This window comes from Ipomoea triloba, chromosome 12 (genome assembly GCF_003576645.1).
Source record: "Ipomoea triloba cultivar NCNSP0323 chromosome 12, ASM357664v1".
Lineage (NCBI taxonomy): Eukaryota > Viridiplantae > Streptophyta > Magnoliopsida > Solanales > Convolvulaceae > Ipomoea > Ipomoea triloba.
Genome location: NC_044927.1, coordinates 5,009,598 through 5,024,235, shown reverse-complemented (window position 1 = coordinate 5,024,235; position 14,638 = coordinate 5,009,598). Strand labels below are relative to the sequence as shown.

General features: G+C 33.6%; 2 protein-coding genes across 2 annotated transcripts; both read left to right on the top strand.

Moving 5' to 3' along the window:
- The first annotated feature begins 2,590 nt into the window (after window positions 1-2,590).
- Window positions 2,591-4,346, top strand: LOC115997967 (NAC domain-containing protein 79-like). Its single transcript, XM_031237389.1, has 3 exons — window positions 2,591-2,931; window positions 3,105-3,376; window positions 3,451-4,346. Exons 1-3 carry the CDS (start codon window positions 2,754-2,756, stop codon window positions 3,856-3,858), a joined length of 858 nt encoding a protein of 285 aa, XP_031093249.1. The 5' UTR covers window positions 2,591-2,753; the 3' UTR covers window positions 3,859-4,346.
- Window positions 4,347-11,801: 7,455 nt separating this feature from the next.
- Window positions 11,802-13,235, top strand: LOC115999784 (transcription factor MYB16-like). Its single transcript, XM_031239690.1, has 3 exons — window positions 11,802-12,042; window positions 12,181-12,310; window positions 12,429-13,235. Exons 1-3 carry the CDS (start codon window positions 11,910-11,912, stop codon window positions 13,012-13,014), a joined length of 849 nt encoding a protein of 282 aa, XP_031095550.1. The 5' UTR covers window positions 11,802-11,909; the 3' UTR covers window positions 13,015-13,235.
- The last annotated feature ends 1,403 nt before the right edge of the window (window positions 13,236-14,638 follow it).

The window sequence follows — 14,638 nt, the reverse complement described above, 5'->3', positions numbered from 1 at the left end:
ACGATTCTCATGTGTGAACCAAGCACATCCTAAATGATTCTACGACTTTGAATAAATTACAGGGTGCTTCATTTAGTTAAGAAAGTAGCTATGAACCTATATTACATTTTAACAGAGTCAATAGTACTCAAAAAAAAAGGTTTTTTTTTTCCTGTAAAATAACCATTAATAACAATATCTTAAAAAGTAAAAATAATTTAAAATTATGATATTTTCAATTAATTCGCAGGAATCTCACGTTACTTTGGAGAGTATATGATATCATCACCTTAACTTTAATTTCTACTAGGGGTGCCGGGCAATGCTTCTGCTAGGCTTAGCTTGCAGGGGTTGAATGTTGCACGCGCCCTCCACCACCCCCCCTCCAAAAAACAAAAAATCTTAAACCCCATTTTGCACTCTTCTTGAGTTTAATCCTTAGATTTTATGTATTGTCGCACTTTTACATCTAAACTTTTCTTTCTTCTTCACTTTACATCTTATCTTTTAATTTCATTCTTTACACTCTGATATTTATCACCTTCTTAACTCTCTACCTTGTCCAGCTTTAAATGTCATCCCTCCAACATTTGTACTTCTTCACCCTTAATTCTACTTCTCAACCCAATTTGCACCGCAACTTTCTTCTCTTCCCATCTAGGCCCAAAAACCTACCTATGGATTCTGATTATTCCTTAGAGTCAATTAATTAACTCATGGATCTCTACTTCCTGACACAATTGATGACCTTGGCCTCAAGCCTCATTCCTATGCTTTGACTATCTATCTAAATGTGCAATTTGGGTGAAGTCCTCCTTGTGACGTTAGTCAGCAAAGGACTACATGAAATCATCAGTCTAGGTTGTCTATAGCTTACCGATCAAACCAAGAAAGCTAATAGGCAAATCTCTTTTCTTGTAGGAAAGAAATAAACCATTTTTAATCCATTGATTGTGATAGTAGTGTAAATTTATTACCTTAGTTATTTGCAGGGTAAAGTTAGGGTTAAATGAACCACTTTATTAAGAATCAATGACCTAAATATATACTACAAATAATTAAAGGATTAATATACATATACATTACTATTATAACAGAAGAACTAAAAATGTATTTTATTAAAAAAAATAGATTAATTTTATCCAGAGAGAATTTCTAACACCTACTAATTCATTCACAAAGTTTGAATTGAAATCTTTTTTTTTTTAATAAAAAAAATGAAGAATCAAATCCATTTCACTTAGTCATTCCGATCTTCCTCTTTCCGTTCCTTCTTTCCTTCTTCCTTTGTTCTCCCTACTATTGATCTTACTTTTCTTAGTTTGGTAGAGAGTAAGGGCTACGGGTTGTAAGTTTTCCAATGAGGAAAAGATGATGGGTATCTTTATTAGAGCATCCGAATCAGTTGATTTTCTACACAATATTTAAGGAGATCATGTAGGAGAAAAATAAAAATGGGAGAGAAAAAAATGATCTCACAAAAAAAAAAAATAGAAATGAGAGAGAAATAGGCTGCCACTCTGACGCGCCCCAAACACACTTGTCGTTGTGAGCTTCTTTTTTTTTTTTATTAATTTCTTCTTCTTCTTCTTCTTAGAATTTGCAGGAGAAAAATTTCTCCAAAAATTAACCTCCGCATCAGTGTTGTTCTTCTACACTCAAATTTTTCCCTGCAAAAAAAAATTACAGATGTGATTGCTCATACTTATGTAGCAGCTTTAGCTTTGGAATTGAATTGAAGTAGATAACTTTGGGTAAACAAATGGCAACTAATACGTAGAATGTTTTTATATTTTAGAGTTTACCCAATACGCCACTTGTGGCTTGACAAAATAAATAATGAGAATGTGATTCAGCTGTTTTTGGGTCAACTTCCACATGAAAAGGACGATTATTGCAAGTTTTGATTTTAAGTTTCATTTGACATTATGAAACTTCATTAAACTATACTAATTTTATTTTCAACAGTCCGAATATACTGATTTTTTAAAAATAAATTTAATCTTAAATATCATTTTGATTAAAATAAATTCATCCTCATAATTCATTAAGCATAATTTAGAAATTGTTTCCCTAACAACCTTTAAGTATGTCTTATAGGATGTGATTTATCTTTTATGGTGACTATAAATTTCTTTGGTCACCCAAAACAAGAAATTATCTCGTGCATATGATAATATTGGTAGGTTTATAAGATGTGTAAATTCGAGTCAGTTCCAAGTTTTAAAATATGTACAAGGAATCTAACCCGCACTCCCAACATGGGAAGCCTAACTCTAATGATGTTTGGGGTAGGATTTAATCTCAAGTACTCTGTTACCTCCGGTTGTGAGTTGAGATCAGGTGATCAATTAGTATGCTATAGGGTCCATGAGAGATGTTGATGATGTGATCTAAGTGGTTTTTTTTAAATGAAGAGAGATAAAATTAAAAAAAAAATGTTTATTTGTGTTTTCACTAACCGCTTTGCGTTGAGTTCACACGGATTATCTCACTTGTAAACAGCTGTTGCTGCTATACTACACTTTTCAACTGACATAACATAACAGATGAGAAAGAGCCCACCAATTCCCTTCTCTATCAACAATTTTGTCCATATAATCCCCTTCCCCTTCCTTACCCATACCTGTCTACTGTCTTGTCATTATTATATTGCTGCTTAGCTTCCTTTCTAGTCTTACTCGCTAGCTGGCTGGCTGTCTGGTTCTGTCATATGTTTCTTGATTCTTCAATTCCAATCCCAATTCCCAAAAAACATTCTCAAATTTATATATATGTCTGGTTTTAGTGGCTCCGACAACGATATGGATTTGCCTCCGGGTTTCCGATTCCATCCCACCGATGAAGAGCTCATCACTCACTACTTGACCCCAAAGGTTCTTGATACCCGGTTTTCTGCAGCCGCCATTGCTGAGGTCGATTTGAACAGCGTTGAACCATGGGATTTGCCTTGTAAGTCTATATAATGAATATCTAATTAAGATTTTATTAGGCACAGAGTCTGATTGAATAATAACGAATAGGAGTACTCAAATAACAACTTCTAGTTATTCAGTTCAACCATAGTTTTTACTTGCTGGCTAGGTTTGATAGTATATATGTTGTTGTTGTTGTTGAGGATGAAGGGAAGGCGAAAATGGGGGAAAAGGAATGGTATTTCTTCTGCGTGAGAGATAGGAAGTATCCAACGGGGATGAGGACCAACAGAGCCACTGGTGCAGGGTACTGGAAAGCCACAGGGAAGGATAAGGAGATATTCAAGGCCAAAACCCTTGTTGGGATGAAGAAGACTCTGGTTTTCTACAAAGGGAGAGCACCCAGAGGTGAGAACACAAGCTGGGTAATGCATGAATACTACAGATTAGAGGGCATGCACAATCTTCCTAAATCTGCCAAGGTACGTATCTTAGCTTTCTGTTTCTCTAATATGCTCTGATATGCTCTGATCCGGATGAATTTAATTTGGTGCAGAACGAATGGGTGATCTGCAGAGTGTTTAAGAAGAGCTCCGGGGGAAAGAAAGTTACTATTTCGGGTCTGATGAGAGGTGAAAATGGCGGCGAAAACTCGAAGATGCCTCCATTAATGGACATATCACAAACTTCACATGTGCCCTGCCTCTCCAACTCGGTGGAGGATCAAAAGCCCCGAAACGGCGAATCCTCCGGAACCCTTTCCAATCATCAGATCATGCCGGGACTGGACGTGGATTCCGGGATGATGATGATGCAAGATCATTCAATTCTGAAGCTTTTGATGGGGAACAACCAAAACAGTGAATTTGGGGGGTTGAGGCCCTGTGATGATGACCAACAATTCCTAATCACTTCAGCAGCCGGGGCGGTGGACCTGGACTATCTCTGGAATTATCATTATTGAGTTTCAGATAACAACCATTACGTACAGAATAGTGTGATTTGGGGTGACCAGGGAAACCGCTCCTACTATCCCAGTGTGTACATGGATCAATTCTGTCTTGGAAAGAAAATCAGTTTAGATTGTACATAACTGACCGGCTTAAATGGAGAGAAGTGAGATTCGAACTCTCATAATCTTGTGGTTACAAATTTATATTCTTAATTATCTGGCTTGGATTATCATAATAGTGTGATTTAGTGACATGGGAAGATCAAGTGCTAGGGTAGTCTAGTACTAGTGTGATCATTCTTGGTTTTGATTTGCATACTTTTTTATTGTATATTTTTTTTTTCTCATGATAGGAAACTAAGCTAATTGGTTTTGTGAATACCAAAAATCTCAACTGTAATCGAAGTTGTCTTTGTCAGTCAAATTTGTGGGGTGAGTGTGCACGTATTGTAAGATATCTATCTTTTTCAACTTTCAGTTGAGTTTGATTAGTTTTCAAATCTTTGTTTGTTCAGTATTACTATGCTTTCATAGTCTCAAGCCTCAACTCTGAACTCTGATGCATAGTCATATAACTTTACAGTTTCTAGATAGAGATTTTGCTATTTTTTGTGTTTATTATGTTGCTTTTGATGATATTGATCAATAAATAACTTTCATGTAAAGTTAATTTTGAATCTCATAGTTACCAAAATAATCCTTCTATTAATTTGGCTGGAGTTGCTTCCTATTATCTTTCCTTTAAGAAATGAAGATGATGGATCAAGTAAGTTTAAAAAGTTGAGTATACAAAAAAATTGAGAATTAACAAAATTTCATAATGTATTTTATATAAAAACTAAAGATATGGCAGCCAGGTACAGTTATGGGAAATCATGGGATGGTGTATTTTAGTTCAATGAAATGTATGTTTTGCAAGTCAAATTCAAAGTCATGTAATTGTTAGTTTGTTAGGCCACCAACCAAATTATATTGGAAGATGATCTAAGTGGTGACCGGTGAGTGTGTAGTTTGGAGTTTTTTTTTTTTTTTCTTTTAATTAGGCTAATTTAAACTTATTAATGAAAATTGATGTTTTGTCACATGCATTGTTTGAGTTGTAATGCCATCGTCGTTTAAATAAAAGTTTAAAATACTAACAATTTTGCTACAATACCAATTTGATAAGTTTATAATTATTTTATTATTTAATATTAGCATTACTTTGGATAACCTCTTAAAATGTAAAAATCTTTTGAAAATAAAATTCTTAAACTGTAAATTTATTATTTTCTAATAATCTTGTGGTTTTCCTTGTATAATTTTTTAACTAAATATACATTAGTATTATATATATTAGTATTTGTAAAAAATCATGAGTATTTCAAAAAATATATATATTAGTATGATTTATACTTATCATTTAAATTATTTTAATTTTTTAAATATAAGGAATGTAATATTGATTTATTATTTAAATGTCAAGTATAACTATAAATAATAGCAATATATATAAAGAAAATTACAAGATTATTCAAAAAAATATTATAAGGTTTGAAAATTTTATTTTGGAAAGATTTCTATATTTTAGAAGTTTCCTAATTGATAATAAGATTAAAAAAATTAATTGCAAAATTAATAAATTGGTATTGTAATAGAACAATTATTATACCATGGACCGAGGTCTACCTTATATCCCTAATCTAAAACGACATTCATATTATGTTTTTTCAGTCAACATATTATGTATAGTCAAGTAATAAATTATGTATATATTACAATTAATATATTACATTATTATGTACTTGCAGTTAATATATTATGTACATGTTGTTAACATATTATGTATCTTCAATTAATAAATTATGTACTTATTACAATTAATAGATTATATTCTTTCAGTTTATTTATATATACATAATATGTTAACTGCATATATATAATTTAAATATTTTTTGGATCGGGTCTATAATTGAAGTTGGACTATGGTCCATGATATAATTTGTCGTAATAGAATGTTTAGAGTTTTAAATTATTAAAGTTTGATTCTTATTAATAATACAAGTATTTCATATGCGCAAAAATATATGCCCAACTTTCTCAAAGTACTAAAACACAAAGAGTCAATACCACCTCTACTAAGCTCGAACCCACAACTTTCAATATGGGAGAACAATTTGGTGCCCTAGACCATTAAAATCTTTGGCAAATCCTTGGATTTTTTTATATAATAATTACAATTAATTCATTATGATATTGTGTATGTATGTGCATAGTAATAATAAGGAGAAAGATAACAGGAGTTATAATAGTAGAGATATTTTTGTCTAAAAACTTATATACTATAATCTGACTTGAGACTTATTATTTATTATATAGCGTAATGTATTTAAAAAAATTAACATAAAAATATATATGAATCAGATATATAACTTGTTTTGAGACTAATTGTTTTTTAGGTTTAAAAAAAAAATGATATGACATATACATGATATGGCAAAATGTGCAATGTTTACTATAATTGGGAAAAAAACTCTAAGTTTGGAACAAGAATTGCGTGAGCAAGTATGATTCCAAACAGTTATTTTTGTTTGCAAGTCCCAACATAAACTCAATTGTCATACAATATATCAGAGTGATGCTGCATTATGACCCTGCTTCAAAGCCACATTCAAATTAAATTATGTACTTACCGTTAATCTATAATGTACCTTCCGTTAATAAATTATATATCTATTATAATTAATATTTTTTTTGAAAATACGAGAGCAAATATCATTAATGAATCAATAACTCAGCGATACAATCAGGAGGGATAGAAACCCACGAATCAAGGCCAGATAAAGAATCAGTTGCCCGTGCAAGCACATGAGCCACATGATTCACTAACCTCTTAACATGGCGAACAGAAACGTTCCCAATGTCCATAGCCAAAGAACGACATTGCTTAACAAATTATATATCTATTATAATTAATATATTATGTACATTCAATTAATAATTTATGTATCTATTATAACTAACAGATTATGTACCTTCAGTTAATAAATTATGTAGATAATACAATTAACGCATTATGTACCTATACTTACTATATTATGTACTCCCAGTTAATAAATTATATACATATCATAATTAACATATTATGTATCTTCAATTTATTTACATGTGCATAATCTATTAACGAAAAGTATATAATATGTTAACTACAAATCATGGTTGAAAAAATCGTTAGGCACTCCTCGGGCGCTCAGGGAGCGCCTAGCGCCTAGGCGGGGATTAATCGGCGCCTAGGCGTCAGTATATTTTTTATTTTATTTTTTATATTTTAAAAATTTGTTTAAGTATTTTTAATTTTTAAAGACTAATAATTATAAATTATATAATACTTTAATAGTTAATACTAAAATATTAAATATTGTTTTGAGTGAAATAACCTATTAAAAAAGAACAATGGCTAATTGGCCGACTAGGTGGCCTTGTCGGTGCCTAGGAGGCCTAGGCGGTCAATGCCTACGCAGTGCTTAGGCGGCCTAGGCGGTTGCCTAGCCAGCCAGCCTCCTAGACCACCATTTAAGGTGATATGCTAGGCAGTCGACTGGCGCCTAGCGCCTAAGCGGGAATTAATCGGCGCCTAGGCGGAATTTTTTCAACACAGCTACAAATACATAATTTAAATATTATTTTGAAGTATAATTTATATTGCAAAGTGGACCTGATTTATGGGGCAAATTATACTGTGCACCATGGTACGTAAACGACGTCGTTTTGAGCATTGTAAATTAATCGCGCGTTTTTTTGGAAATCATATTTCCCGTTTCGGCCAATCACTGTATTTATGTTAATATTCTGTGTATTCCATGCAATCATTCTGTGTATTCTAGGCAATCGGTATGTGTATTCGAGGCAACCATTCTGTGTATTCATGTTAGTAACACATGTTGTGATGTGTTTGTGCATCCGAATGTTTAGGAGGATGAGTTCTGTGTATTTATGTTATTAACATAGGTTGTGATGTGTTTTTGCATTCGAATGTTAGGATGATGAGTTATGTGTATTTTGTGTATTCTGGACAAACATTATGTGTATTCTAGGCAAACGTTCTGTGTATTCTAGATAATGATTATGTGTATTATAGATAATGAATTCACTGCAGTCATTCGCGTCCGTGTCCACTAATATCTGCGTATTTTGTGTCAATATTCTGTGTATTCTGGGCAAACATTCTGTGTATTCTAGTCAAACGTTCTGTGTATTCTAGATAATGATGATGTGTATTATAGATTATGAATTTCCTGTAGTCATTTGCGTCCGCGTCCACTAACATCGAAACAACGTCGTTTACATACGTGGTGCACATTGCTATGTGCATCGTGGTGCAGGGTATAACAATTGGATTTATGGTATAATTTGTCATCTAAATTGTATTGGGTTTGGAAACAAAATCCTCGCAATTTAAATGGCTGAAGCCCAAACCAAACATTCTGTGGGCTTCCTTTAACTTTTATACTATTATTATTTATTGCCCTATGACAAATTATTCCGTGTAAAAAATACATTATTTACATACAGAATAATCGCAATATGTATACTGAATATTCACAATTTACAAACTAAATGTTCACAATTTAGTGATTTACAAATTAAATGTTCACAATTTATTGATTGCCCAATACAATATACAATGCCATAAATTATCTACTTGAAATGAATGCAAGTGAGATCTAATCATGGTAAAAGCATTGACAGGATAAATGGGCAAGGTATCTAATCATGGTAAAAGCAAACAACAGTCAATAGCAGATGGAGTTGCTACAAGCTAAGAGGCGAACACACTTATGGAGGGGGGATGCATAGAAGTCAAACGGTCACCAACACATTAAAGAGGGGAATTACTCCCGCGGCTCCCCGCTTATTCTTAGCAATACAACTCTACTCACTATTACTTTCCTAATATTATCTGGTGATCATATTTACAGTCAATATTTTTAGATAGGGGTAAAGACAAAAAATATTGCTTCAATATCAATTTAAAAATAAACATAAATGCAACGACAAATAAAAGTGCAAGTTTATTATAGTTGTGGAGTTGAGTGATCAAAACGTTTTCTTTTTATTTATTTATTTGTTTAATGTTCTAAAAATTTATTATTGTTATAATTGCGGAGTACTTATTTGCTTGATTTGTTTCAGTGGCAAGTGGGCACGTGGACCTATAATGGGCAAGTTCGTGATAGGATATTAATAAGAGCAGTTAAGGTTGAATTGGACCACAGGGACAGGAGGCAGACAGCTGGCAGTTGTCAAACCCAATTTAAGGTGGTCTACCCCATCGGGCCCCCACACCGTATTCATTGGGCTTCAATGCCGTTTACTTTACTTTACAAAGGTCCGGTCTCTTAGCCGGCGGTGGGGGCCGAACCCAATCAAGCTCCCAGCCCCACTCCCCTTAATTAGATAAATTAGATAATGAATCAGACTTCACAGAATTTTGATCTAAAATAATATTTAAATGATGTGTTTATAATTAATATATTATCTGTCTATGGTTAATAAATTATGTATATATAAATACATTAAAAGCATATTATATATTAACTACAAACACATAATATGTTAAATGTAAACACATAATCTGAATATTGATTTGAATTATGGTACTTGTAAAATGGACCTTATCCATAATATAACAATTGCCTTAATTTCTTTCCTCGCATACTACCCAAACTACCCTTCATTGCTTCACTCCTCCCCTCTACATACATATGTGCATGCCCACATGCTACTATGCATAATGCATTATGCAACAAATCACACCCACATCATATGAGAACACCATGACTAATTTAGACATTTGATTTTGGAGTTGCATGTGATCATAATTTTTTTTTTATATTTGTTGAATTATTTATTTACATATCCCAGAAAGTGTAGCAGATTCTTAGCTTTCTGCGACACGGTGACAAGTTTCGCAAAAAAATTTGACTTTTTTGCGATACCACATATGCAATTTTTTACTAGTGAGTAACACAAAAGTATATTTATCAAATATAAATATTGCTAATGAAAGAAATAAAAGAGTATAGAACACAAAAGCGGACTTGTTATCACATAAGAGAATTGTAGCTAGGCTTGGATGGAGCCAACCCAAAGTCACTTAACATGAACCATACCCACTGAACTTCACACACACCCATTGCCAATCCTGTATTAACCTTCAACAAGGACTTTGAGACAATAGGTACTTATTGGACTTCTAAGAGATCAAATCAAAGAATTCCCAAGAAATATACAATAGCAAGATATGAGTCTATCACTTGGGATATCCACTTGGCAACAAGCTAGCTGCAGGGCCATCTATCTAATAAGTGACTAAGGAGTATATAAATACCCCTGTTTAGCTCGTTTGTACACTCTTAAACTATTAACAAACTTTGATTTAAAATGGTATTTATAGTTATATTTTATGGCATAATTTTTATAGGGGGTTTATTTTTTATTTATTTATTTAGGTGGGTCAACCCGTGAAACCGTACCGGTTTCAGATTCTCCTAAGTGAAATTTTTAATTTGATATATTATATGCACAAAATGGATAATAAGTGAATAAGAACATAATTATCAAAATATACCTATTTGAGTTGAAAAAGATAAAAGATGAAAAGACTTGTAAATAATATTTGTCTCACATTGAAAAATGAATTTGGGTTTGAACTAATACATATACAATTCACTTTTTGGAAGAATTTGAATTATATAGAGGCTCTCTTGCGCAAGAGAGTGGGAGTGCAAATCAATTCTTAAAATAAGTCTGAAAAGACACTAATTTTAAACGGTCCCAATACTTAATATTTTATAAGAGCAAGGCCATCCACTAAAAAATTTTTGGAGAACTTTTTTGCCACATAGAAGAAGAGGGAAGATGGAGAAAAAAAAAAGAAGAAAAATAAAAAAGAAGTGTGTTAGAAGAAAAAGAAGAAAAAAAATAAAGCATTTGCGCGCCTAGATGGCACGTGCTGGACGCGTACCAAGCAAATGCCTTTTTCTTTTTATCTCTCCGTATCGGTCTCACAAAAAACTTTAATTACTGCAAGTTTGTTTTCTCTCTCTCTCCCTCTTTCCTTTACACTCTCCTCCAACTCGCCATCTCTCTCTTCGAACTAACAAAGCATAAAATCCCTTAAAAATTCACAAATGGGGATGCTCTAACATAAACTACATATATACTTAAACCACGAATGAGGATGCTCTAATATAAAGTACATATATACTTAAACCACAAATGAGGATGCTCTAACATAAACTACGTACATACTTAAACCACAAATGGGGATGCTCATGCTCTATCATAAACTACATGTATACTTAATACTCCTAACCTCCCTATTGAGTCTAAATTTTGCCTAGCTTGTTTATTATTTATTGGCCAAAATAACTATTTCTTAATTACTTATTTTTTTAATAATTTTTATTTATTTTTAAATTTAATTTTTTGTGTCTTATAGTACTTTTAATTTAGTTTTTAGATATATAAATTTTATATACTAATATTAAACTTAATATTATAAAAAATTGAATTAAAAATAACTTTTGTGAAGTCTCGTTAACCAAATCAGACAAACAAAATGTGACGGAGAGGGTTATATTATGGAACAAATAAAATAGAATAAAATGTTAAGATACTTTATTTGAAAAAAAAAAAAAGAAGAGAGGTGGAGGAAGAAGAAGACAGTATCGAATTCAATAGCACGGAGTTAACATATGGGGTATAATGCCTTCTTTGTTGTGTGTATGTGTTTGTATATTCAGTACATAGCTTATTAAAAACATCATGAAACAATAACACATGCACATGTTGTGCATACATTGACGACGGTCTTTTGTATTGGCTAAAAATAAAGATTATATTAATAGGAATGCAAGTGGTTAAGACTTGATGTGTCCATAAATAGGGAAGGAAGAAGTCGCATATTGCAGTGATGAAATTAATATCTCTTATCTGTCTCTGTCGTCTGATCTGCTGCTCTCACCTTTCCCCTTCGCCAACAACTCCATCTCATCTGTCTTCATATTTCTTGATTGCTAATGGGCAGATCTCCTTGCTGCGATAAACTAGGGCTCAAGAAAGGGCCATGGACACCAGAAGAAGATCACAAACTTTTGGCTTACATCCAAGAACACGGCCATGGTAGCTGGCGTGCCTTGCCTCCCAAAGCCGGTACGATTTTAATACCAAATTGAAGCATGTACTGATATCAAATTAAAGCATGTGCTGCATCTCAATTAAAAATTTAAGTTGATAGTTGAATTGTACATTTATGTTTATATATTATATACTCGTTGAACTAATTTACAGGCCTGCAAAGATGTGGGAAGAGTTGCAGGCTGAGATGGACCAACTATCTGAGGCCTGATATCAAGAGGGGAAAGTTCAGCTTACAAGAAGAACAAAGCATCATTCAACTCCATGCTCTTCTAGGAAACAGGTGCCACGAAAATTCTTGTTTGGATTTAACAATGTTTTTGCTTTAATTTGTATATATGGAAGTGTGGAGTGTCGTTTACATGTCTGAAATTATATATAGCGAGCTGTCTTGTTCTCAGGTGGTCGGCCATAGCCACTCATTTGCCGAAAAGAACGGATAACGAGATCAAGAATTACTGGAATACCCATCTCAAGAAGCGCCTGGCCAAAATGGGCATTGACCCGGTAACCCACAAACCCAAAAATGACGTCACCTTGTTCCCCCGTGACGCCGCCGCCGCCACCCTGAGCCACATGGCTCAGTGGGAGAGCGCCCGCCTCGAAGCCGAAACCCGGCTGGCGCGCCGATCCACCCTCGCTTGTTCTGAAAATGTGGCGCAAATTTCAACCGCCGCCGCAAAAATCGGAAACTCGTCGGCGTCGGATTTTCACGGCGGGATTTTCCCGGATAATGCGGCGTGGACTACGGAAGATTCTGTTAGGACGGCAAACACACAGCACATTCCTACGCCTACTGGTAATTTTGTGGACACATTCACCGACCTATTGCTGAGCAGAGCTTCGGGCGACCGGAGGTTCTGCGACGGTGGGAGTACGGACTCCATTAATGGCGGCGGAAGCAACTACTACGAAGATAATAAGAACTACTGGAATAGTATACTTAACTTGGTGAATTCTTCACCGTCGGATTCGCCCATGTTTTAATTGCTTAATCTAATCTCTAAGATGATAATACTAGTCCATTACCTAGAATTTGGGTGCGTTGTGTGTACGTAGAAGAAGAAAAGAAGAAAGAAAACTCATACTCCGTAATTAGTTGTTTACGTCCGTACAAGACTTTACAAGGTGTTTGCTTGGCTATAATTTAAATTCTTTTCTAATGAAATTTAATACTCATCAAAATTATATTGTATGGTTACAGAAAATTTTAATTACGGAGCATTATTATTACTATTATATAATAACATTTTGATCTTTATATAACTTCTTCTCTTTTTATTCCTAATTAATTATACTCCTTCATATCAAACCATAATTTGAATTCTTACTTTATCATCATCTTACATGGCGTTTGGTTGAAATGAAATAATTAGGAAGAAAGAAATTTTAATTCGATAAGAAAAGAATAAGACGATAACATAGAAGAAATTCAAATTACAATGTTCCGTAGGGAAAAATAGAATTATTGAGAATGAAAAAAAAAAAAAAAAAGATACAAGGTATACAAAATAAAATATCCTTTATGTAATAATAATAATAATAACAATAATAATAATAATAATAAATGTTCAAATTAGCCCGTAAGTCAAACGAATATAGTACAATTGAGTTCTTCGGTTAAAAAAAAAACTTCTCTTAAAATGTTGAATTGAATCCAAAAATGAGTTAGAGAGCTTCTCGTGCTGACACCTGTCTCTTTTTAAAATTTTTGTTTTTACTAATTTTACTTAAAAACCTTTTATTTTCTTATTTTAAAATTTTAAAATATTATTTTTATAATACTTTCTTCTTCCCACTCGTCCTCTCCTCTTTGACTACTCGCTGGCGATGGGGCTTCCATTTTGGTCGGAGGAATTCATCGATTTAGTACAACTGTTGCAGTTGAGGAGCTGATTAAGCCGCTTGTAAGCCACCAAATCCGATGAGCGCTGCCATGGCCGTCTAACGTGACTCTCACCAACTCCAATGAACGCTGTCAAATCTCCCTCTTGAAAATAACCATGTTCAAGAGCTGAGCATCCTTGTTTACCGGCATAATAGTTTTGGAATCCGGGTCATCCACGACAACCACGTCCCTGAACTGCTGCGCTTTCTTAGTGAACATGGCGTTAAAACATCTCTGATATCTCGCTAAACTTAGAATACACATTGGTCTGAGATGCCAAGGTGCAGATTAAGGTCTTCAAATGGAAGGAATCAATTTCCCCCTTGCTTCTTTCTACTTTACCTTACAAATTAAGATTACCCACTCCCACACACACAAGTAGTGTCTCATGAATGGTAACAAAAAAGCAACAACCGACAACAATCAAGGCTTAACAAGAGTTTGTTCATGGAAGCTCCAAAAGAAATCAAAAGGAGTATCACCGTTAAGCTTGAGCTTAACAACTAACGAGAGAGAAGGAAGACAGAAGTCGAATTTGTACAATGACACAAAAAGTTAAAATATTCTTAAAATACTATTAGAGCATATGGAACTAGTATGATGAGAGAAATAGACTAGAGCGAGAATAAGGTCATCAAGTGCAAGCCAATTTTGAGATAGAGGGTCTAAAACTTAGTTATTTCCAAGAGGGAGATTCGACAACGTTCGTTGGAGGTGGCTAAC

Coding starts and splice junctions, on each gene's coding strand:
- LOC115999784 (XM_031239690.1), top strand. CDS start 11,910: ATGGGCAGATCTCCTTGCTGCGATAAACTAGGGCTCAAGAAAGGGCCA. Junction 12,043..12,180: donor TGCCTTGCCTCCCAAAGCCG/GTACGATTTTAA, acceptor ACTAATTTACAG/GCCTGCAAAGATGTGGGAAG. Junction 12,311..12,428: donor CATGCTCTTCTAGGAAACAG/GTGCCACGAAAA, acceptor TCTTGTTCTCAG/GTGGTCGGCCATAGCCACTC.
- LOC115997967 (XM_031237389.1), top strand. CDS start 2,754: ATGTCTGGTTTTAGTGGCTCCGACAACGATATGGATTTGCCTCCGGGT. Junction 2,932..3,104: donor TGAACCATGGGATTTGCCTT/GTAAGTCTATAT, acceptor TTGAGGATGAAG/GGAAGGCGAAAATGGGGGAA. Junction 3,377..3,450: donor ATCTTCCTAAATCTGCCAAG/GTACGTATCTTA, acceptor AATTTGGTGCAG/AACGAATGGGTGATCTGCAG.